This window comes from Haliaeetus albicilla, chromosome 28, assembly GCF_947461875.1.
Source record: "Haliaeetus albicilla chromosome 28, bHalAlb1.1, whole genome shotgun sequence".
NCBI lineage: Eukaryota > Metazoa > Chordata > Aves > Accipitriformes > Accipitridae > Haliaeetus > Haliaeetus albicilla.
In genome coordinates, this window is record NC_091510.1 from 14,492,556 (window position 1) to 14,515,731 (window position 23,176).

At 43.6% G+C, this 23,176-nt stretch overlaps 1 protein-coding gene across 3 annotated transcripts in view; it reads left to right on the top strand.

The window, feature by feature from the left end:
* Positions 1–643: 643 nt before the first annotated feature.
* The window catches only part of PTPRB (protein tyrosine phosphatase receptor type B), a 66,674-nt gene continuing 44,141 nt past the window's right edge, over positions 644–23,176 (top strand). For 2 of the 3 annotated variants that reach the window (XM_069773598.1, XM_069773597.1), the window contains exons 1-4: positions 644–773; positions 2,045–2,437; positions 11,037–11,275; positions 17,327–17,603. In XM_069773598.1, the coding sequence (XP_069629699.1) occupies positions 719–773; positions 2,045–2,437; positions 11,037–11,275; positions 17,327–17,603 (964 nt within the window). In that variant the 5' untranslated portion in view covers positions 644–718. Of the gene's footprint in view, positions 774–2,044; positions 2,438–11,036; positions 11,276–16,614; positions 17,093–17,326; positions 17,604–23,176 lie in introns of those variants that run through there. The other variant, XM_069773599.1, reaches the window with a different exon arrangement.

Below are 23,176 nucleotides of genomic sequence, written 5' to 3' on the forward strand. Positions count from 1 at the left end.
CTCTTATACCCCCATGACCAGGCACAGCCCAGTACAATTTGGTTAGCCTCCACCATGGCTCCGGACCAGTGGAGAACCAATCCAGAGGACCCAGGCAATCTCCCACTGACATGGAGCGAGTGGATGACCTGATGGGAAGGCAAAACCAGCATCATCACTTCATCCCTCGAGGGGAGCTGGTGTAAGACTCCGTGCAGACCTCGGAGCTTGGTCTCCTCCTCTTCCCCTTCTCCCCCCCCCCCACCCCGCTCCACTTGGCTTTTAGAACTTGTGGAGTTAGAAGTATCAATATTGGGATTTTTCTTGATTATGTATAGTTACAAAAAATGTGTGTTTGTTCCCTGGATAATACAGTATATACTTATTCAGCACCATCCAGATCACCTGCAGACTTGCAATATTTCACAGGCAACAAATTACACGAAAGTATAATCCCTTTTCTTTTAGCCTAAAGAAATTCAATACCATGTCTGTTAGTTTCCCAGGTGTTTGAAAACCTCTCTTTTGCTTGTGTTTTTCCAAAATAAAGCAACTAGTAAACTCTGAAGAATCATATGAAAGGACAAAGTGGTGTAAAACTCCCCAAAACAATTGAATAGAAGGAAGTGCTCGTCACTGACTTTTTCCCCCTGTGAAGGCACATTTCCTTCCTAGCCTTCGCTTCACTTATCTGAGGTGGTTTTTTTTAAGAGAAGCATGGGGAGTTGCTAGAGGGAAAATGGATTCTTTATTTCACGTCCTGGTTTCTACCTGTCTTGCCTTGACATTCTCAGGTAAGTGTCTCTCCCCACTTCTCCTTGGCCGTATTGCTCTTTCTGCCGCTGAGCAGAGCCCTCCGGCGCAGCTGGTGACTTACAAAAACCGAGTCACTTCTTCGCTGGGGTTCGTACAAGAGGAATGGGGGGCAGGGCAAATGTAGCCCGTTCTGTTTAGATTTCTTTCCAAAGGAAAATAAACTGTCTCCTTCTATGCTGGAGATACCTCTTCTTATTTTTTAAGAAGATCTCCAGGAGCTGAGCTTTGGGACAAGATCTTCGAAGGGGAGATTCCTATTTTTTATTCCTACTTTGTGAAACTTCCAGACCCAGGAGCTTTCTGTGATGCTTAGTTAGAAAATACCCAGGTCTGTAATAACAGGGGGATGACAAACCTCAACCAAGGGGAATAAATACACGTTGGGTTTATCACTTTGTAACTAATGAGGCTGGAAGTGTTTGAGTAACTGAGATTAAAAAAAGAGAAAAACCTAAACAAGATGTGGCAGGGAGGCTGCATTTGAAATAACCAGTTCCGTGTTCTGTAACGAGTATGGATTTTTGCGTTGGTAACTTTGGGGGTTTTTTGATGAATGCATTGTATTTCTCTTCATTTGGGTGTTTGGTGTTGATCTTTAAGTGTGGTGGCACAAAGAGCTAATCTAACATGAATTGGGGTGGTCACAAAACTAACAGCTAGAGACGTTGGAGTAAATCCAGTAAAACAGATGTACTTCCTATCAGTAAAGAGCCTCCATTCCTGTAACAGCACAGGCACTGAGAGGCACACAGATTTGGGAAAGTCTTCTTACATGTTTGCTTAAGAAACACTACGAGTTTTACTAGAACAATTTCCAGGCAGTAAATTATACTGTAAAAAGACTGTTGTAAAACTGAAAAAAAGACTGAGAGCTTGTGTAGATCTCTGTATGCTTTCAAGCAGGAGCAGTGGGGTATTTAGAATTGGTATTTAAAGGTAATAGTTCTTGGATTTCTTTTACATCCAGTTTATTCTTTTCTTCATTTTTATATATAATGAAGGTCAAGGTGACCTTTGCCACAATAGTTTGCTTTTTGCATTCTCACTCTTTACATTACCATCATGTGGGTTGCGTGTTTGCGTTTTTTTTAAAATAGGTTCAGCATATGGAAGGTTCATGAAAAGTTCAACACATAGAAAGTGGGAAGAGAGATTTATTTGTTATTGTATTTTAAATCATCAAGAATTTGCTTTTTGTTAAATAACCGTGTGTAACCTATTGTATTTTTCTGGAATTCTCCTCTTCCAGAAGCGTTTCTGATTATCCATGTCCAGAAACAGCAGTGTCTTTCAGAAAAGAAAGGAGTCATTATGGAAAAGTGCAATATGACCAACCTCAACCAGCAGTGGCAGTGGATGGCAGATGACAGGCTCCTCCACGTGCAATCTGCCCAGTGCCTGAGCATCTCTACGCGCTCTGCCCTGTCATCTCGCAGCATTATCGTTGATTGTCCCCAGGCGGTCAGGTGGACTTGCCACGAGGAGGATGGGCTCCTGAAGGTGGCCAACAGCTCACTCTTTCTCACAAAGCAAGGTCAGAAGGTAATGGCCAAGCAGAGTAAGAAATACCTTCACACATGGATGCAGCTAGAAGCCAGCGAGACGGGAAAACCTGTTTATGTAAATCTGTGCTCAAAGCAAGGTGAGCTACTCCTTCAAGGAAGTATCCTGGAAGTTTTGGTAACAAAAATGTCTCTTTTATGCTAACTCAGATGTTCAAAATGATATTTTATTCATACAGAAAAGCGTTTTTCATAGTTGAAAAGAGTTTAGAGAACCATAAAAAGAACAGCTGAGATGAATGCTCTCTTTCTCCCAACTCGTGGGGCTTTTAAGCCATTTTATATTTTCAGGATGTCTCTCCTTTTCTCTACTCCCAATCTTTGGATCAAAGTGCTTATGTGTAAGCTCAGCTCACTATTCTTGTATAATTTCCTTTTTCAATTTTAAACAGAATTGTGGGTACTAATTCCTAGTATTTTTTAAAAATAAGGATGTGTAAAAGTCCTTCTCCTCCCTATTCCTTTTATCATACAAATCCAGATTCAGTCTGTCAAGAGCAAAAGACATCTGAAAACCAAACACATGCACAATTATTTCTCTGATTAACCCAAATACATGATTAGAACAGACATGGCTTACACATTCACATGTTTACACAGTGTCACTTTGCCCTTAGATGCAATATATATGAGAACACTCAAAGTCCTGAAAATAATGAACTGAATCAAAAAGCTCAGAAATTCTTGCAGTAGCACTTTGAGATGCATGGGTCTGTGCACATACTGACAGATGTGTTGGTAGGCCTTGGTGATTATGTTTCCATATCCATAGCAAAAGGGAAGGTAGAACGGTTTGAATACTGCTTAATAACACTTCCCTTAATGTCCTGTTGCCAATCCTTCCTGACAATGCTGTTGACATTCTTCTTGCACATTATTAAGCAGTTCTTCATGGTAAATAAGAACAAACTGTAGAATTAAGCTGTTTATTGGGGAACACACAATTTATTCTTGTCTTTACAGGATTAAAAAAATGTTTTATGACCCTATACTTTTGCATATGGCCAAGTTTTCAGAGTGTTTAAAACAAATCCTTGTTTCTTCTAACCTTTCTAACCTCCCAGTCATTGTAAGGCAGAGTTTCAGCATATTTGCACTTGCAGAACTCTACTCACAGCAGCAGGACTACTCATCTGAGTGGAGGTCTGAAAGAACAGCTTGCAGAATGAGGGAATGGAAAACTGGCCAAGATGCCATTCCAGCCCTCCCATATGTTTTAGAGATTAAAAAGGCAAAATCATTTGAAGTCCTGTGTATAGGGTGAGTATGGCTTGCTCATTCAAAGACACCATGAAAAGTTAAGATGAGGTACGCAGGCAGTGTTATTTTTTTAGATAGCTGGATGAAGTGTGGCCTAACAGAGTTAAAGTAACCTTACATCCTTTTCTTAATCATCCTCAGAGGAGAAGCAATTTAAGACCAATGAGTACTGAGTAAGACAATTGTCACGGGGTATTAAAGCACCTTCTCATCTATATACTGTGCTCAGTCCTTTAATGAATTTACCTTCATTTTCCTGAAATTCTTTTCATAGACAGGCCTGTAGATCTACTTTAAGAGTCTCACTATGTCAGTTATCTCCTTTTTGACAGCTCTGGGAAGCTCTGCTGAGAAATCAACAGTACATGATGATCCTCAATACCTAACTAAGAATTCCAGGTATATAAGAAACTCATGAAGAGTTGAAGTAGTGCAAAGAGGTTAATTTTTCTAATAATAATAGTAAGTACTATAAGAACAAAATCTAGTGCCCACAGTGCTGGTCTTGACATCCATATGTGTGTCAAAATTTTCAACGTTGACTACGTAAAATTAGTCTTCCAAGAACATCTGTCTACTTTCACTGAAAGCGGCAGTGGATCAGCCTAAAATAACATATTCAGTCTATATTTAGCTAAGATAGTAAAAACTGAGTAAAGTCTTTGGAGATGAAATGGCTGTAAGTTTTTCTACTCCTGACTAACACCATATTTTGATATAATTTACCCTTTGTTTTCATAGTACTCATAAAAATAGTTCGGTTTTGGCAAAGGAGTAACTCACTGAATTGCATCCCAAACATCTTATCAGCCCAGCTATAGTACAAGGTCCAAACCCAACAACTGCAACTACCTTTTATTCTGGACCTAACTCAAATACCAAGCATGATTTTTCTGAGCCTGGGGAAATTCTGAGCTTGGATTTGGATTTCAAACCAGCCATCTAAGATGTGTTTGGATATACATGTTTTGCTACAATCCTGACCTAAATGACTCTTTGTGGAAATCAGGATCAGTCTAAATATGTATCCCATCTCTGTTCATCAGAGATCACTTTAAATCTAACAGCAGACAGTCCTTCTCACACAAACCCATGGCTGAATCTGGCCTCTGGCTGAAACAGCTAACATGAAGAAAGGCCAGGAGGTATCAATCTCCCTTGAGATGGTGAGACTTCAGTTCTCATCAAATTCACGAGGAGATTCTGGGCAGAGAGAGGAATGGTCTCTATAGTGCTAAGGCCTTATTTTCACTAGGCGGCTGTTGGGTCAGAGCTTCTCTAAGTGCAGGATCCAGGAGAAGGGACAGGAATAGAAACAGGGAGGAGGAAAACACAGGGGAGGTGAAGGGGTAGAAGGCAGGATGACTGCAAAGAGCAAAAATTGTCGCATGTAAATAACAATTGCGAAACAAACCCCGTCTCCTCTTGTATGTCTGGAAAGCACCCAGAGCATTACTAACGCTGACGCACTAACACCAGTGTCACTTCTGAGTTGTGTAAGCAATTCTTACATGCTTCTTTCATTCTGGGTAGATTAGTTTCAGTAAAATATCCAATTAGAGAACAGAGGCAATGCTATGTGGCACCTCGAATATTATCAACAAACTTCAAAACCACTGCAGACCAAAAATTATTCACTAAGTGGAGAATGACTTCCAACAGGGAGACACAAGCCCAAGCTGTACGCAGCAGTTACTCACTGAGATCCAGAGGTTGTCACACAGCCTGTAGAGCAGTCTGGATGCAGAAGGTGACATGAGCTGTTTTGTAATATGATGCTCTGCGTTGCATTTCTCTTCTACCATATTATACATAGTAGGGACATCTCCTGAAGGAACTGTAGCAGCAAAACCCTAGAACTGTGGATATCAAGACAAAGCTCCATTCAAAAGAGTAGCTGGTTTTGTGGCGGAGAATGGTTTTATTACTTACTGTTATGTGCCAAGTACTTAAGAACCGTAGTGGAATCTACAAGATATAAAACAAGCTGGACAAGGAATTCAAATACCAAACAGAGCATCTTCTAATCTCCTGTTTCATTTTCAGTCTAAAATAGACAAAATATCAGATACTATGTATGAACCAAAGCCTGATGTGCCATCTGACGTTCAGACTGTTAACCTCCACAGGCCTTCTTGCTTTTCTACCCCGGTTTCTAGCCCTGTATCTTCACTTTCACATGGGCTTCTCTCTTCCTCTTATCCCATTCTCAGTTTGCCAGCTTCATATATCAGAACCTGAGCTTACTGAGTTCACGTGCCACTGCTGACACTTCAGCAGGTGAGATGGAGAGCAGAAGAGCCCAGAGCAGTGCGTGCTCAGGGCGTGCTCCGAACCACTGGAGCAGCAGTAGCAACCGCAGAACATGGTCAGGGAAGACACATATATCTTCTTGGGAAAGTGGAAGAGCACCAAAGAAAGGTGGCAGAAGCACAGAAAAGGCAGCAACTCTTACCATTTTTGCAGCCATGTTAATATCTCTGGGCTTTAATTTTTCCACACCTTTAGTGCTGTGATGACTGCAATGATTCATCCATAGGTTCACAACAGGTTGGATTTTTGGGTCTGTAACCTTTACAAATTTCTCCAGGATAAATTAGAACAGTGAGAATCAATATTTTCATTCCAACTTCAAGTTGACCCAAAATTTTTTTCCTAAAAAACATTCACTCAAACCCATTTTTATCTCCCAGAATTATTATTTTATAGGATTTTGTAAGTAGAAGAGCTTGCTAACATCTCTGTGAACCCATGAAATACCAAAAATGACTTGAATCTTCTTTCTTTGGTCAAAGCAATACATGGCTGACCACTTTTGCTCAGCTCCACCTGGAAAAATAAAGGCATCAATGTCAGATCCTTGGACATAATTACAAGATCTTGCACACAATTACAAGACCTTGTACACAATCCAACAGCATACTGACAGAAGCTCAAAGATAAATGTGTTTTTACATTTTGTTTAAAAGAATTGGAAAAATCTGCGGTATAGCCTAGGTCTTCGGTTTTCGTAAATTTTCAAAGTCTCGCTGAGGCACAGTGCAGAGAGCATAGAACAAAATCAGCTCAGCTACTTTCACAGGGAAAAAATGGAATGATATGAACAGCTTCCCAGAGCAACCAGGAGGATGGGAAGTCCTGCTTTACTATTTCATCTTCTGCTCCGAGTGCTAACAAAGATGCAAATTCCAGACAACCATACTGGTAATTTTCATGATTACATTCTCTCCCCTTATTTTGTATGGATCTCTGTGTAGAAGCTGGAGTGGGTTTCAGCTTCTAGGTGTCTAAATGTAGGTGTCTGAAGGAAGGGCTTGTTTCAGTTTTCCCAACAGAGGTGCTTTTTGCCATTTGAGATGCTCCAGGATGTCCCACCTGGCCTCTGACTGCCCACCCAGTAAGGCATATGTCTCCCATAGGTGCTACAAGAGCCCTGAGCAGATGTCTCAGATGCCCTAGGGCAGTTCAGATTGCACTAGACAACTACGTTTAGGCAACTGAACCAAGTCGTGGGTGTCTGTAGTGGGGTTAATGGAGTCTAGATAACTTTCAGTGACCAAAAATCCACTTCAGGGTGAGCTGGGTCTATCCAGAGTGTCAGAAATAGGGCTGATTGATAGAGCTATGGTACTATCACCGTAGTTATCTGGGATGTTCTGCTACCACTGGTGCTGAAAGAGCCTTTAAGTGGCTACTTCAGCATTTCAAAAACATCCAAGTGAAAGAGCAGCTCAGGATTAGACTGGAGTTTGGAGACATTTGACCTGTCTGACATGAGATACAAACATCGCTAACTCCTACAACATTTCAGATAAAGAAGGTAAACAGTTTTCAAGTAGCATAGATTTTGCACTTTTTCAAAGTTCTACATTGAATGGGAAAGAAAGGACATTTAGTGGATTTTGTTCTTCTGTCACACTCCTACGTACAACAGAAATCTGAAGTAAGTTTTTTAAATAGAGTCTTTATTTCTGTAGTCTATTTACAAGTAGTTAGACAGCTAAAAAGATAATTCATTTTGTCCTGCACATACAGAGATCTTAAAACAACCCCTTCTAGTTTCAAGTCCTGCTGTCAGCAAGTTAGATGCAGTCTTACAGAGTATTTTTTCTTATACAATAGATATCTGATTCATTTATGTTTCACTAGCAGTTCAGGCTTAGTTTTCTGAAACTGTGCTTTAATAGGGTAGGCAGATTGGTACGATGCAAGCTATTTCAGAAAGCTGCACCATGCTGGCTCGTCTGAGTCTGAAGGCACCACTGTAGGGTTCTCAGTACTTGACAACTAATCAGCGCTCTTGCTCATCATACATGCAAAATGTATGGATTTCCTTTTCTTGTAAGCGGCTTGCTGCTGTGCAGATGGATGCAGTCTGCAGTACACCCCATGGATGAAATATGCGCTTAGTCAGAATGTCATAATTTCTCCTGGGTGTGCTACTGATTATTACAATGGTATGTTCACACACTGTATATCATTCAGCCACTAGTGATCAACGTCAGTGTCACTGCTGCAGTTCTGCTCCCATGAACAGTTTTATGACTGATTTTCAAAGACACTGCTAGAACAATGCTAAACACTTCTGAAAAATCCCACTGTTGAGATTTCTGGGTACTTTACTGATGTCCAGATGGGAGGTGAGTTTTTTCTGGTTTAAAAATTTGGAACTCAAGTTGTGTAGAAATCTGTTTGCTTGGGGCTTATAATATGCAGTTTTCTTTTATAAGTGCCTGCTATTGAAGAAGAGCTACGACAGTCCTTATGCTAGGACCATAGTGGCTTTCCTTAGAAAAAGAAAATAAACCTGGATCCTGATTTGCCTGAAGTGAGGGCAGATATGAACCCTACCCAGTCCAGTGTAGGATACATGGGAAGTGCTGGTACGTATATCTGAAGTTCCAGTATGGCATAGTGCTACGCGCAAGCCATTTCCATCCATAGGCTACAGGTAACAGACTGTTGTCAGTCTTTGCTGGGAAAGATCCTGTAGCTGGAAACCCAGTGTAGCCCCGAGCTTAACGAGAGGGGTTGGGTTGTGCAGTGACCAAGTGCTTGTTCACGGTACCTCCTTGGGCTGGTGGAACATTTCTGAGGACCAAGCATTTCGCTTCCAGGAGGGCTGAGCTCTCCCCTCGGCTCCTGCACCAGGAATGCTGGTTATCTCCTGGCTGTTGAGTCCCATAAATGTCGCTGGCAGCACCAGCTTCCCTTTTATGGAGCAGCAGTTTTCCTAAAGCACAATTGCACTGGAACGCAAACGTCTTCCTGTTGGAATCGCTGCTATTTGCCTGTAAATAAAGCCAAGATTTTTTTTTTTAATGTGTTTTAAAGTTGGGTGTGTAAATCTATATTTAGGAACCCAGTTGAGTGGCCTTTTTTTCTAAGCAGCTGCTGACCACTCAGATGCACTTTTTTTTCAGCTGTCTTTCTATCAGTAAGTTCTACTCCCTGCTGAATTTGGAGATATCTGAGAAGCGCAGAGCCAGCAGGCCTAACTCTTTACAAGTCCTTGGGACTAGCATTTCTAGTTGCCTAACACAAACTTTCAGAGACCCCCAACTAATAGGAGATCCCCAGGAACAATAACTGACGTGGAATTTAGACTAAGTCTGGACTTGTGTCAGCTAATGGGTTTGTTTCAGCAGCTGACGACAGCTTGAGCACAGGGCTGCCCCTGCCAGACTCTCCCCTGTCCTTTTGGTGGGGGCCATGAAGGTATGTGACGAACAGACACTGCACCATAGGCACTCGGCAGGGGATTCTGCAAATGCAGCAGCATGAGGATGATCGTGCAGTGTTGGACCAGACCTGAGGGTTCGATGAAACCCTTTGCACAGGTATAAGACAGAACAGAATTAGATCCATAGTATTGTTTTCAGTGCCTTGGTTTGGAAAAATATTTGATCAACACTTTTTGTAATTAAATGGAGACTTGGAGACTTTTATTCCCAGAGAAGCACAGTTAGATAAAAGAAGGGGAAACGTTTAATCTGGGTATCAACCCATTCCAGCAAACCAGTCCTTTTCAAGAGGATCCAAAACCGTGTACCAGGTGAACGCACTGTGCACAGGAAACACTTGCATGAAAGTGTCTCTTACAAGGGCTTACAATCCCACTTTTATTTCTGGATGCCAATGAGAGCACTGCAAGTTTCTTTATATAGGCATATTAACATGTATATACTTACACATATACAAAAAAAACCATCATGTTGACTTCAACTTCATGGAAGCTCACCCACTGATCCTTTGGGTAAGAGGTAATCACATGTTGGCCTGCTAAGACATCATAATTGCACACCAAGTAATTACATTGGGAAGCTTCTGCTGCAATTTAACCCAGTCATTAAATTTTTTTTAGAGGGTTTGTGAGCTAAAATTGTTATAAATGGCAACCAGCCCAGTGGCTCAGCAGCAAAACAAGGTTCTGTCATGCTGGAGACCCCAGTTCAAGGACAGACAAAGTGTCTTGGGCATTGAGCCAATGCACACTAGCTGTGCTCCAGCGATGGCAGGGCAGCTTTCTGTGAGGAGAAGGGGCCAGTGAGTAATTCCAATCGCTTAGCTGAAATGTGATGCTACCAGATGTAGAGGCCACCAAAGCTTGAACCCTGCCCTCACAGCCACAAAGAAAGGATATTAAATACATACCAATAGGGAGGAAGAGCCATGAAAATGTGGAGGAAAAATGTGTAGTAAAATCTTTCCTGCACTCTAATTGCAACTTTGGCGTTCTCTGAAGAATACGTGACTAAAAAAGCAAATCCACCATTATATTTGCAGACACTTCAGTTAACTGATACAATTGTTAGCTGAACCTTGGGAAGGGAGCAGTCAGGGGTTAGCATGGTCTCTGCATGGGACTGATTGAAAAATGCAAGAGGAATGTCCCATGTAGGCACAAGGAACTTATCTTAAACAAATATCTTGAAGAAAAAAGTTGTCTCAAGCAAATTATCTTGAAAAATTATCTTGAACAAAGCCATATTTTGAACTTACACCAACAAATGGCAGATGAGGAGCTGGCCCATGTGCTTACAAAGGCAGGGATTTGACCATATAAAGCTGAAACTGTGTGCTGTTTGATAGACTCAAGCAAGTAAAAAAGTTACAAGTGAAAACATTGTGCTGTTAATGACAAAGTACAACCTTTCTCTTCACTTCAGAATCATTGATGGACTGTATTTAAAATGAATGGTATGACTGTTCAGGGAAATTAATTTTTTTCTGCTTTTGTTTTGCACAGACTTTGGTATTGATGCAAAATACATGTTTGCACTGAAAAAAAAACAACCATAGAACTGACAGGTGTGCTTAAACTACTTAGAAGTCGTATCAGCCATAGCTATTGACATCTAAAGAATTGTTTATAAAAATGTACAGCTGATTTTAATTACATTTCTTTATTTGTCTTAGATCTCCAAGATGCAGACACTTCCATATGGAGTACTAGAACTACATCCCCCCCTTTAAACGCTGTTACCTCTAGGCCTGAAAATCTGCTGAAGAGTAGCACAGAGATGTTCATCAGAAACGTGACCGAACACTTCAGTAAAAATCTCATTGAAAACCTCTACTTTGACTTGAAATCTGCAGTAACAGAGAAAGCCTGGATGCCAACAGCTACTGTTCAATACTCTAGCACTACAGAAGAGGTAAGGCAGAAGAATTATTGATTGATTTTTATTAAGCCTGCTCCACTCTGTGGAGCCTGATAGCTATTACAGGTGGATGTTTCGTGGACTAAAAAAAACAGCTGCAGGACTAAGTTTTGTTCTTTATTTTGACGGGATGCTTTGTTCATGCTGATAGTGCCCTTTGCTAGAAGCACAGCTGCAGAAAAATTCTGCCCCTTCTGTACAGCACAGTCCTGGTGTGCACAATGCATTGGGAAAATCTCTAAGCTTGAGGGAAATTCTCAGGATACATGAGGAGCAATGGAAAGCTCATGGATGTGGCAGGAGCCACAGGAGCCTGGGTATCTGCTCCCAGTGAATTAGGCTCTGCCACTGGTTTGTTGCATGATGCGAGGGTCTAGCTCTAATTACACTCTAAGAATCACAGTATGTTTTATGACCTTATTTAGGATAATTGTGTCCTAAAATTACACACATGCTTTACAGATCAAAGCAAGTGAAATCTGAATGCTTTAACTTGCCTTACAAGGAACCGTGGCCTTGACCCTGGTCAGCTTATCTACTGACTGATAGGCAGAGTGGAGACTCGCAGCCGCTTCTTGATCTCTGCTCTGTCCAACCATCAACAGCCCTGGCAGAGGAGGGGAATGGGGGTGCCAGCCCCATCCATAGAAGGAGCTAATGGTGGGCATTCAATACCCCCACATCAGTTTCTAGTCTTCCTTTTCTGCAAGGCCCAGTTAAGTAATCTGAGAGCAAATTTGGAATCACCATTGGCAAAATGTGCACGGGCAGTTAGAGCTAAAGCATGCCGGGCATCATTGGTCACTGTAACTCTAAGAACACATAGTGGTTTAGAACCGAAAATCCCTAAATTCCCTGTGGCTTCTTCTCCAGGAGACCACACTGCACTCAACGTATTGGGGCAGGCAAACATGTTGTTCCAGTTACTACTTTGGGTGTCAGTGTTACTGTGGATAAGACCAAGAAACATGTTTTATATTTGAGAGGGCTGTGGACAGAGCAATCTGTACAATCTGGTATGAACAACATCACTAGAGACAGGGAGACAGGAGAAGCAACGTCACCCAGGACTATGTTGACCCAAATAAGCAACTCGAAGGTTTATGGACCCTGACGCTGCTGTTCTGGTGCTGAGGAGGGGAAGGGACCGAGCCGATGATGGATGCACTGCACCCCATTCCATAGCTGATGGAGAGGGTTCTTTTCAAATACGGTTATTCTGGCTTGGTGCAGGCATGCTGAACTTGTTTCCCCATGCCCTCTGTCCTTATGCATACCTCCTGTGCAGAGTACTGGTCTCCTCCAAATGGAAATGTCCTATATAATCTGGTACTACGCTGCCTCCAGCACTCCTGCTAAATAATCCCACCAGTGCCAGAGAAATGGCACCATTTGAACTGAAGCTACTGCCTCCTGTGTTCCTACCCCAGTTCACCTCTTGATTCACGTGATTTGCACTGAGCAAGTTGCTTAGGTCAAAGCTTTCAATCCAGAATCCTGATGATAAGCACTCTAAGCATATCCATGAAAAAAAAATTCATGAATATCTGTCCTTTAGAGCCTCTGGGCGGGTCTGGACATTTGAATCTAGATACACCAATTTAGACACACAAACTTAATATCTTTGGCCTCCATCTCTGTTTCCCTGTCCTTAGAGTGGAGTTTAAAACATTTCGGTCAAACTAGCAGGGAGGTTTAAAGGATTAACCGGATTTAACATGATACTTTGAAAACACATCGACTAAGTAAGTGCTGAGTATTGTTGTTAGGAAGACAATACCTTCCGTGAACTGCATTTGCCTGGGCTGGGTCCTCTTGTTTCTAGAAGTAAAGCCTTGATGTTATTTGTCTCTGAGCATACCCATTTTGGGGGGGCACAATGGTGACACTTCAATCAAACAAAATGTTTGGTTTAGAGCAGGCTTAAATTTCAAGTAAAACTGCAGCTTGCACTTTCAAACGATGACAAAAGCTATGCAAAGCCCATTTCCTCTTCATTAGGGAGACAGAGAGAGAGGTTGGTGTTAAAAAAAAAAAGTCAGGAAGCCTTGGGAAAGTGTCTGAAAGGGACTTTGGAGCCTGCTATTAGAGACATGTCCGGCCACTCCCAAAACTCACTTCCAGTTCTTTTTTTTTTTCTTTTTTCTTTTTTAATTCGTTTCTTGGCTAGCCACACAGATCAGTAAGTGTTAAAGGCTGTGTGACTGCTGATTTGCTAAAAGCCCATTTATTCAATACTAGTCTGGAAACAGTTACTCGCATTATGTTGGCTATTCTATATAAACATATTGCCACCAGTGAATGATGGACCCCTCCTGTTTTATTCCAGTGCTGGCATAGACATCTGTGTCAGACCTTACCCTTACAGCAGCTTTGTGCTGGATAACGTACAGAAGGAAGTCTCAAAACCCTTAATAAAACAGTACTTTTCTGGTAATACAAAAAGGTAGTTTTAAAGATTATACGATAGCAAGAATAAAAGTAATAAAGTAGGAACTTCTAAATTATGGGCTTTGCGGAGAAGCAGCATCATCCCTTTTCTCCACACATTATGTTAGCTGGAAGAGACAGACAGACATTTCCAAGAGTCTTTGAATTTTACTTGTGGTAGGTTCAATTTCTTTCCTGAATTTTATAAGTTTGCACTGTTGTTTGGGTTTTTTTTTCCTTTCACATATTACATCTACTTAACTAACTTACACCTACATATCCGAATGATATCTTCCCTACAAATTCAGATCATGGATGTTGTCAAAAATCCTTACAATGTGAGCTCCACTTTCCAAGAAAAAGCAGGTTACTCCGAATATTGTAATTTTCAGAGAGGGGTTTGAAGTAATCCAAACATCCTGATAAGCCTTCAGATTTGCTCTTCTCTAGTGCTGGAAAAATATTGGTATGGTTTATGCCATTACGTCCAAAAAGCACGACCATCTAAGGACGAATTTACACTGGAAAACTCTCTCACCTTGAACTGATTACAAGCCAGCTATGTCATTTTAGTCCCAGTTTAGGTCTAATACACACACCTTGTGTTTTCCATCAATGGTTTATCACTGTACTTAGCTCTTTGGGGCACGGTCGCTCCTTTTGTCTGAAGTACGTAAAACATCTCTTCCAAGGGACATCTTGTTCTGCAGTGGGCTTGAGAATGGCATAATAATCAACACATATTTATATCATCTCTTAAGGTGATGTTCATAAAGTTATTAATCATCCTGAGTTTTGCAGAGTAAAGCCCAACACTTTCAGTGCCATGTCCCTAGGACCAGGCACGGAGCTCCACTGGGACAGATGAAGCTTTCCATAGGTGCAGGTGCCACCCACAAGCACTGAAACTTTTGTTTTCTGAATGGAAGAATGAGAGCTAAGGTTTTTCTGACATTTGTATCTTGTTTGACAGGCTGATGCCCAGAAAAGTCCTACAGCAGCAGCTCCCCTAAAAGGCAGACGAACGTTTGTAAGCCCTAGCACCTTTTTCTCCCTCAAATGAGGCAAAAGTGAAACAGAGATGGTGCTGAATTAGCTTGAGGTGCTGCTTTTAAAGGTTAAAATCCCACTTGCATCATACAGCACAGAAAGATGCAGGAAAGTGCCGTTCCCATTGAAGAAAGTAAATGTCAAATTCCTCCCCCTTTATGCCATCTCAGATTTACCCCATGGCTGCTGGGTTACTGTCTATTTGAGCATCTGAAGGTCCAAAACACTTCTGGCTGTGTTTCTTCTCCCTCACCCCACCTCACACACACATATACGTGAGTTTTAAGAGGCTGAAACCTAAACAAGAAGGAAATGGGCACGCGTGACAGAAACGGACAGCTGTGCCGCCGCTGCAGCCGATTCGGACTTGCGCACAGCTCGTTTGGTGCAGTCCAAAAAACAGGGAGACTTTCTTGCTTTCCGTGGTGTGTGTAATTTTAGCTTGGGAGTTATTCAGGGGGATGTGGGAAGGAATTGTTTCAAGGACGCAAGTCGATGCGGAACAAAACAAAAAGCTGAGATACAGACAGGCTACTCCTCAGCTCGGCGTCGGGCTCTGCCGCGAGTCTCCTTGCCGCAATGCCTCCGGTCGCGGTGCCGCAGGGCCGGCGAGAGGACAGAGGCCTTGGTGGTCCGTGGCTAACCCCTAAAAACGTCCATGTTTGGGACACGGGAGCTGGAATGGTGGTTTAGTGATGGCTGAGGTGGGTGGGTCAGGAGATGGGGCAGCTGTGAGGGGTGGCAGGCGGGAGGGCACGCGAGGTGACGTGGCCACGAAGCAGGGCAGGCGTGAGGTGAAGAAAGCATTGAGGTGAGGCGGCCATGAGGGGTGGCAGGCGTGAGGAGAAGGAGGGATGCAAGGCGAGGCAGGCATGAGGCAAGGCAGCCGTGAGGCAAGGCAGGCGTGAGGAGAAGGGGGCATGCAAAGCAAGGCAGCCATGAGGCAAGGCAGCCATGAGGTAAGGCAGACGTGAGGAGAAGGGGGCACGCAAGGCAAGGCAGCCATGAGGTAAGGCAGGTGTGAGGAGAAGGAGGGACGCAAGGCAAGGCAGGCATGAGGTAAGGCAGGCGTGAGGCAAGGCGGGCCTGAGGCGAGGCAGCCATGAGGCGAGGCAGATGTGAGGTGAGGCAGCCACGAGGAGAAGGGGGCATGCAAGGCAAGGCAGCCATGAGGTGAGGCAGCCATGAGGAGAAGGGGGCACGCAAGGCAAGGCAGCCATGAGGTAAGGCAGGTGTGAGGAGAAGGAGGGACGCAAGGCAAGGCAGGCATGAGGTAAGGCAGGCGTGAGGCAAGGCGGGCCTGAGGCGAGGCAGCCATGAGGCGAGGCAGATGCGAGGTGAGGCAGCCACGAGGAGAAGGGGGCATGCAAGGCAAGGCAGCCATGAGGTGAGGCAGCCATGAGGAGAAGGGGGCATGCAAGGCAAGGCAGCCATGAGGCAAGGCAGGCGTGAGGCGAGGCAGGCGTGAGGCGAGGCAGGCGTGAGGCGAGGCGGGCCTGAGGCAAGGCAAGCATGAGGCAAGGCAGCCATGAGGCGAGGCAGATGCGAGGCGAGGCAGCCATGAGGCGAGGCGAGGCGGCGTCAAGTGAGGTGCAGCCAACGTGAGGCGGGAGTGCTGCCGCCCCCCACCAACAACGGCACCGCCTGAGGGGCCGAGGGGCCCCCATGAGCCAGGAGGAGCGCGGGGAGAGGAGTCCCGGGGGGAGAGCCGACAGAGGGAGGAAGCAGCGAGGAAGGAAGGGAGGTGAGGTGGGCGAGGACCTACAAGGAGCGAGGGGCGGCATCCCGGGACCTGCCTCACGCCGCCGCCCCCGGGCCCCCCGGGGGGCCCGGGGGCGGCGGCGTGGGCAGGTCCCGGGGTCGCGGCGCTTCGCCCCCCGCAGCGAGACGCGAGGAAATCGCCTCTTGATTGCGGAAGTCGGCGGGAAGGGCTCCGGCAGAGTCAGCCCGGGTCAGAATGGCAGCGTGGGAAGCGGCGGCCGCCTCCCCCGCCTCCTCCGCTCCTCCTCAGCCGCGGGCAGCCCCCCCACCCCACCCCGGTGGCAGGGAGGCGGCGAGGAAGCCGGGGCAGCCCCGAGCCGCATGCAGCAAGCGGGCGGCCCGGCAGAGGGCTCGGCGGCCGCCGCGCGGAGCCCGGCGGGGAGCGGGGGGCCCCCGGGGCCCGCCGCGGCCACTTCGCTTCTTCGTACCCCCCACCCCCCTCCGCACCCACCCCCGCCGCCTCCTTTCCCCTCTTCCCCTCCCCGCGAGGGTTTTCGGTGTTAAAAACTGTCGGCGATGCTCAGCTATGGAGCGGGATTCGCCCTGTGGACGGCGCTGGCCCTGACCAAGGTGAGCGGCTGGGGCTGGCGGTGCGGGGCTCGCCCCTCGCAGGTCGCAGCCGAGCCCGGGGCGGCGGTGGGGGGGGGGACGGGCGGGTTTGCCCCGCACCGGCACGGCACGCAGCGGGGAAGGGGTTGCGGAGGTGAGCCCGGAGCAGGGGGGGTGGGTGGAAGGAGGAGGACGGCCACCGGCGGCTGGCGGGAGCCCGGCGGTTCTCTCAGGGCTTTTCCCCGCTCTCCGCAGGCCGCGCCGGGGGAGGCGGCGGGATGCAGCGCCAACCTGACGGAGCGTCGCGTCGCCGGGCAGAGCGTCCGGCTGCGGTGGGGAGCCGCGGGCCGTGCCTGCAACTTCAGCCTGAGCGGGCGCTCGGAGGACGGGGAGGCGGTCGGCTGCCAGCCCGCCCCCACGGGCAACGGCTCCTACGGCTGCACCCTGCGGGGCCTGGAGGCCGGGACCTGGTACCAGCTCCGCATCGAGCCGTTCGCCGACGGGGAGGCTGTCAACATCTCCGTGCAGACAGGTACGGGCGGCGGGCACGGCAGGTGCTCGGGGAGGGACGCCGGGCTTTTCCTTCCCGTCGCCGCGCTTCGGCCGGCCGTGAGAGGAGGGCGATGCATTTGCAGCGACTGTAAACCTACGGTGTTCGCTGAACATAGCTATCCTGCGCTTGAGTTCTCTTTACCCCGCTGCCAGAAATAACCACTGCCGAAAGTGAACCCAGCAGGCTTGAAAGGAGAAGGTGTTGTGAGGAGTCTAGGTCAGTGCTGGGAGTACATTTCTGCCGCTCCCTTCAGCTGCCATCCAGCAGAATGCTTTAAGGAGTAGTAGCCCGTAACATCCTTTGTGCTCATGCAGACCTGTTGGCTTCGTAGTTCCTCAGGTGATAGCTTATTTACTGTGTTTAAAATACAATCTGTTTCATGGCAGGTGGATCCTGTTCGAGGATAACTTACTGTTGCAGCCCATTTCTATACTTTTATTCTCTCTAACCAGAGTCTAAAACACAGAAAGTAAGGCTGAAACTTCTTGCTTGTATGTTTTCCTTGAATACAACCAGTGAAGTGTTAAAAGATGTACAGTCGTGCACAGGGCGCTTACAGTGTCACAGCCATGACTGGCCATAAAAATGTTCCAGCAGTCTGCCAGAGTGCTGCCAAGGAAAGCACCCTTTCTGCATGCGTGTTTGTGTATGCGTGTGAACAACTCAGCTGTGAAGCAATGAACTACAAAGAGCCACTGGCTGCAGTGACAGAACTGGACTCTTTCTACCTGTATTAGTAGTTTTTTAAAGATGGTGAAATACAGTATCGTCCAGCCACCTTATGTCCAGGTGACATAAGACTCAAAAGAGATGTCTTAGATGAGGTCCATCATTAAATGCCTCCCTGACTTGCTCCTTTAGGAGCAAGTGTTAGTTTTGGAGAGGTACTTTGCAGTATTAGTATTGAAGATTACAGCAGCCAAATACTTAACAATTACCAGTTCAGAGATGTCGTTTACTGTCAGACCCTTTCCCTGCATTAACTGTACAAATGCACTAAATACCTCCATTAATTTGCTTTGGTAACTCAAGTTAAAAGAAGTCTAGTGACAAGTCTGCTGGTGTGACAGCTATACATTAAGCACAAGTCATGTCACTTGGTAAAAATGAGTAATGATTTCTATGCAGACAGTGATTTACATCTATGTCATGCATCATGCCAACTGTTTTTAATATTGATGACTTATAATTTGAAAATTGAAAGAATAAATCAACCGTTACTAGAGTGACAGCTATAAATCACCATTGTTACTGGATAATAGAGATCTACTATTGAACACTTGTGTAGAAGCAGAGAAGAAGATACCACTTTAGACCACATTTTGATTAATGCATAATCATTTGGACAGTCGCTTGTACATGTCATCTGTGAACTTTTTTTATCAGTAAATAGATTTTGCAAGACTGTAAGATAAAAGTGATTGGAAGCAACTGCTGATTATAGCCATATTTGTAGCTGACGTCAGAGTGAAAAGACTGATTAAAGTTTAAGTTGAAATACTGCAGATTAGTGGGCCACAGCTGAAGTGAGGTTTATGTTTGGTTTTGGATAGCAGAGATCAGTCAAAAGCATGAAATAAGAATAGAGGAACCGTGGAGGTTTCCTGCAAAGACAGCAACTCACATTGCTCCATGGTTCCTTGCTTCCCTTGATTCAGTCACATCAGTTACATTGCTTGATGGTGTTAAAAAGAAGCAATTTGCTTCAAAATTTGTCAGTTTATGTATTCTTTAGAAAAAAATAGGGTTTGTTGTGCCTGTCAACAACCCATGTTGTACTGTCAATATTATGCATTTCAATGCAGTACAAGGAAGGATTATTCCTCTGTATGTTTCCACTAGGGGCAGCACTTTAAACCAGTTTTCTGGAAGCTCTTTTTCACCTGTTCCTTTGTAACTTGATGTCAGTAGTTTTGTTTTACAATCTACTGAGCCTGAATGTCCATAGGCATGTGTTCCTGGAAACTATCCTGTGAATATGGAAGTATGAGCAATATTTTCAGCCATATTGTAAACAAAATTCCCACTGATTTGAATGGTAGCGGAACTGAGCTATCATGGGCCATCTAAAAATATGATGTCTGACCTTGGTACTCAGTAAGGTTCCCTTCCTGAGCTCTTTGTCTAAGAAAGATGGGCTAAGCTGTCTTTTGGAGGTGCCCAGCTTTCTCCACTGTCTATAAAAGGAGCCTAGGTTAAACCAGGCACCTGAAGTTTAGGTGGTTGAAGGTAAGTGAGAGGAATCCCATCCCATGTGTTTACTTTTGCAAAATGAGGTTTTGAACATCTGTATTGTCTTGATACAATAAATGTACATAGAGAAAGTTGCAGATTCATTTATATACCTAGTTCAGAAACTTGAATTTTTTGCCCATATTCAATCCTATTAAAATTTTCATGTGCTCGTTCCTGTTATGAGTTCAATTTTTGTCATGTTTCTTATACAAAGTCCTGGAATAGCTAAGCCCATAAAATCCAAAATATTTTGTTAAATTTTGAGTGTGATCTGTTCTGACTAGGGCCTTAAGGTGAAAGTGATGAGTAATGCATACTGTAGTTGCAGTTGTAATGTGAAGGCTTGGAGAGGACCAAATCCCTAGCTTAATTTGGCCTTTTGAGTATTTAATTTCACATTAAAATCATAGTTATGACAATGAGTAAAGTCTATGTTGTTTGCAAGTTTGATATTCCAATAGAGTAAAGTGCGCAGCTGACCAAGACTGCGTAAACTCTCAATGCCAGACCCTTTGTGAATCTTTGAGTAGAGAAGCAGCTTCTATTTCACTTGTGGATGCATAGGGCTGAATCCAATAATGTATGGAATACTGGTACAATAATCTGCACTGGTCCACTAAGGTGGAGTCTCTTTGCTCAAGAAATTTTGATCAATGGGTTATCAGTTTAAAAGGGCAAGTATTTAATCCTCTAGAGCAGAACTACAATAGGTCCTCCAAAATGATGGAAAATACAATCACATATGCACTATAAGGCAGGTATACACAGGCATGCAAACACATGTACAATGTTGGCAGTTATGCTATTTTGGTAGAATAGGAAACGAAGAAAAAGCTGATAACACCATTTATCCTCTCTGAGCTACAGATAAATTTTCCACTGCAAATGTGAGATTACAGATGCTAGTAGGCACAAGTCTGTATATTTATTTCACATTAATAATTACCATTTGTTAAATTTTTTGAATATATATACACAAAACAGCACATAAAACCAGACAACTAATCAGCATGCTTGACATTGTAAAGTTGGGACAACGCATGCACCTGTCAGTCCTTTCATGTTATCTTCTTTATTGTTCTCAGTAAAACTATTTCCATGAGCGCTACTCTATGACAAAAGATGGTAGGGTTGTGTCTTTCTTGATTTCAGATAAAATACTTTTTAAGTTCTCAATTCTCCAAATGTCTGTGTGCCAGTATGACTGTGTATTTCAGTAGTGTATTTTCAGTGAATGACTAGGTCTTTAATTAAAATTCTACTTAAAGCAATAGGATATGAACAGATCCTAAATTACAGTTAAATTTGTGAATTTCAATTCTGAATTGAAATTCAGATTCAAAATACTGGTCTTGAGAGCCATGAAAAACAACTTGGCAATTCCCCTGCTTTCAAATATATCTTCTAAAATAGGCTTATAAATGCCATTTGCAGCATTGTTTTCTACAAAAATATTGCAGTGATATATTATGGTACTGCCTAATCCAAGCCACCTGTACTGAGACAACTAACAGGTAAGTAATTTTTTGTCAGAAAAATTGCTAAATATTTGAATGAAAAGAGGTTAAAAATTCTACCTTGTAAGACACAGACTGGTAGAGTATTCTTCCATTGTAATATGTAACTCTGTAAATGCCAGAAGCATGGCTTGGCCACGTGTTCACTCCTGTAAATTTCAAATTATTTGAGACAAATCTGATTTATTAGCCATCTGTAGGAACTACTACTGTGACATGGCTCTGACTATAGGCTGTATAATCCTATCATCCATAATCATGTAATGGTTATGATCATCGTCTCAAAAGGCAGAGTACAAGAAGAAGATAAATAACCATGTTTTAAAGGTTTTATAGGTTGCATATCATCCCAAAGAAATGGATATTTGTACTTCATAAGGATAATGAAATCAACCCTCTTTACTTAATATTCAGAAAAGTCCTTGTGAAGTAGGTTACTGTTTTATGAATAGGGAAAACTAGGAAAAAAATGGATAATTTGGTAGGAAGATGACGGAGACTGGCAGGAATTCCCTGTTGGTCGGTCCTGGGCTTGTATCTCATTTTTTTTTCTCCTGCATAAGGCAGAAGTGTTTCTGTGCTTATTTCTGTGCTGTATTTGGGAGTCATGTCATTGGGATTGGACATAACCATATCTATTGTTTCTGTAAAATGTATCTGTAGCAGCTGTGCACACAAAGCATATTCTCTTCCTAAAAAGTGAAAATGGAGGTGGAATATAATTCAAACAACATTAAGTCTTCTGGAAGATTCCTGTGTAGACCAGGAGACATTAATTCATATAGTATCAAATGGTATAAAAATATCTTTGTGAAAATATTTTATTTCTGTGATATATCAGTGTTGTATCATTGCCAGCAGAGACTTGTATAACAATGTAAATGGCTTTTTAAGTATTTGTTTCCATCCAGGGCTCTTTCAGCCCAGGCACTTCCCAATCTCATTGTTCCTTTGTTCTAGCGGATGTACAAAGCACTGAGTGTTTTGTTTTCTGGACCAGATAGATTAGATAAAGTCTGAATTTCTGAACTTCACCTTCTAGGCACGCAACTCTTTTCTTTGCTAATGCACCTTAGAAGACAGATTACCCAGGACAGTATAAGTGCTTCTAAAAATGCAGGTGTCTTCTTTTGTAGAATTTGGCAAATAATGCAGATGACAACGTTGATTACTTCTGCAGGACTAAGGAGCAGTCAACCTTATCCTAACTTTGTCAGAGAGAGTGTTAAACTTCTTGACAGTTATGACTGGTCTCTTGATATCAGTCAAATGAAAACTTTTTCAGCTGGCTGTGCATCTGACCATATATAGTGCTGGAATTTATTTCTGACTCCCAAAGTTTGACCTTTCTGATTAGAACAATTGCCTTCAAGGAACAAGATTATACCCCCACTATTCACTTTTGCCAACATAATAGTCTTTAGTGGCTTAGTATATTTTATAGGTGGAGCTGGTAGTCAAGCCTATTGTTAAGATTTCCTGACACTTTTCATTAAAACCTCCTGTTTCAATTGCTGTAACTGAGTGAAGTTTTAACTATTTGGCCTGAAGTTTGATGTGCTTGGTCTTTGACTTGAGCTTTAATTTTTTTTTTTTTTTTTTTTTTTTCAGATTTAAACAGAGTTAGTTTGGCCTTTAAGAAAGGTCAAGAAAAGAAGATAGTTATTTTTATTGATTGATTTTGTTAATTTAATTTTCATCTCTTTTTCTGAAGAGGACTAGCATCTCTGTGGTCCAAAGCAAGAATCTGAATTTAAGCAGAGACCTGGATTCAAAGGGACACAGTATTTTTCACAGAGT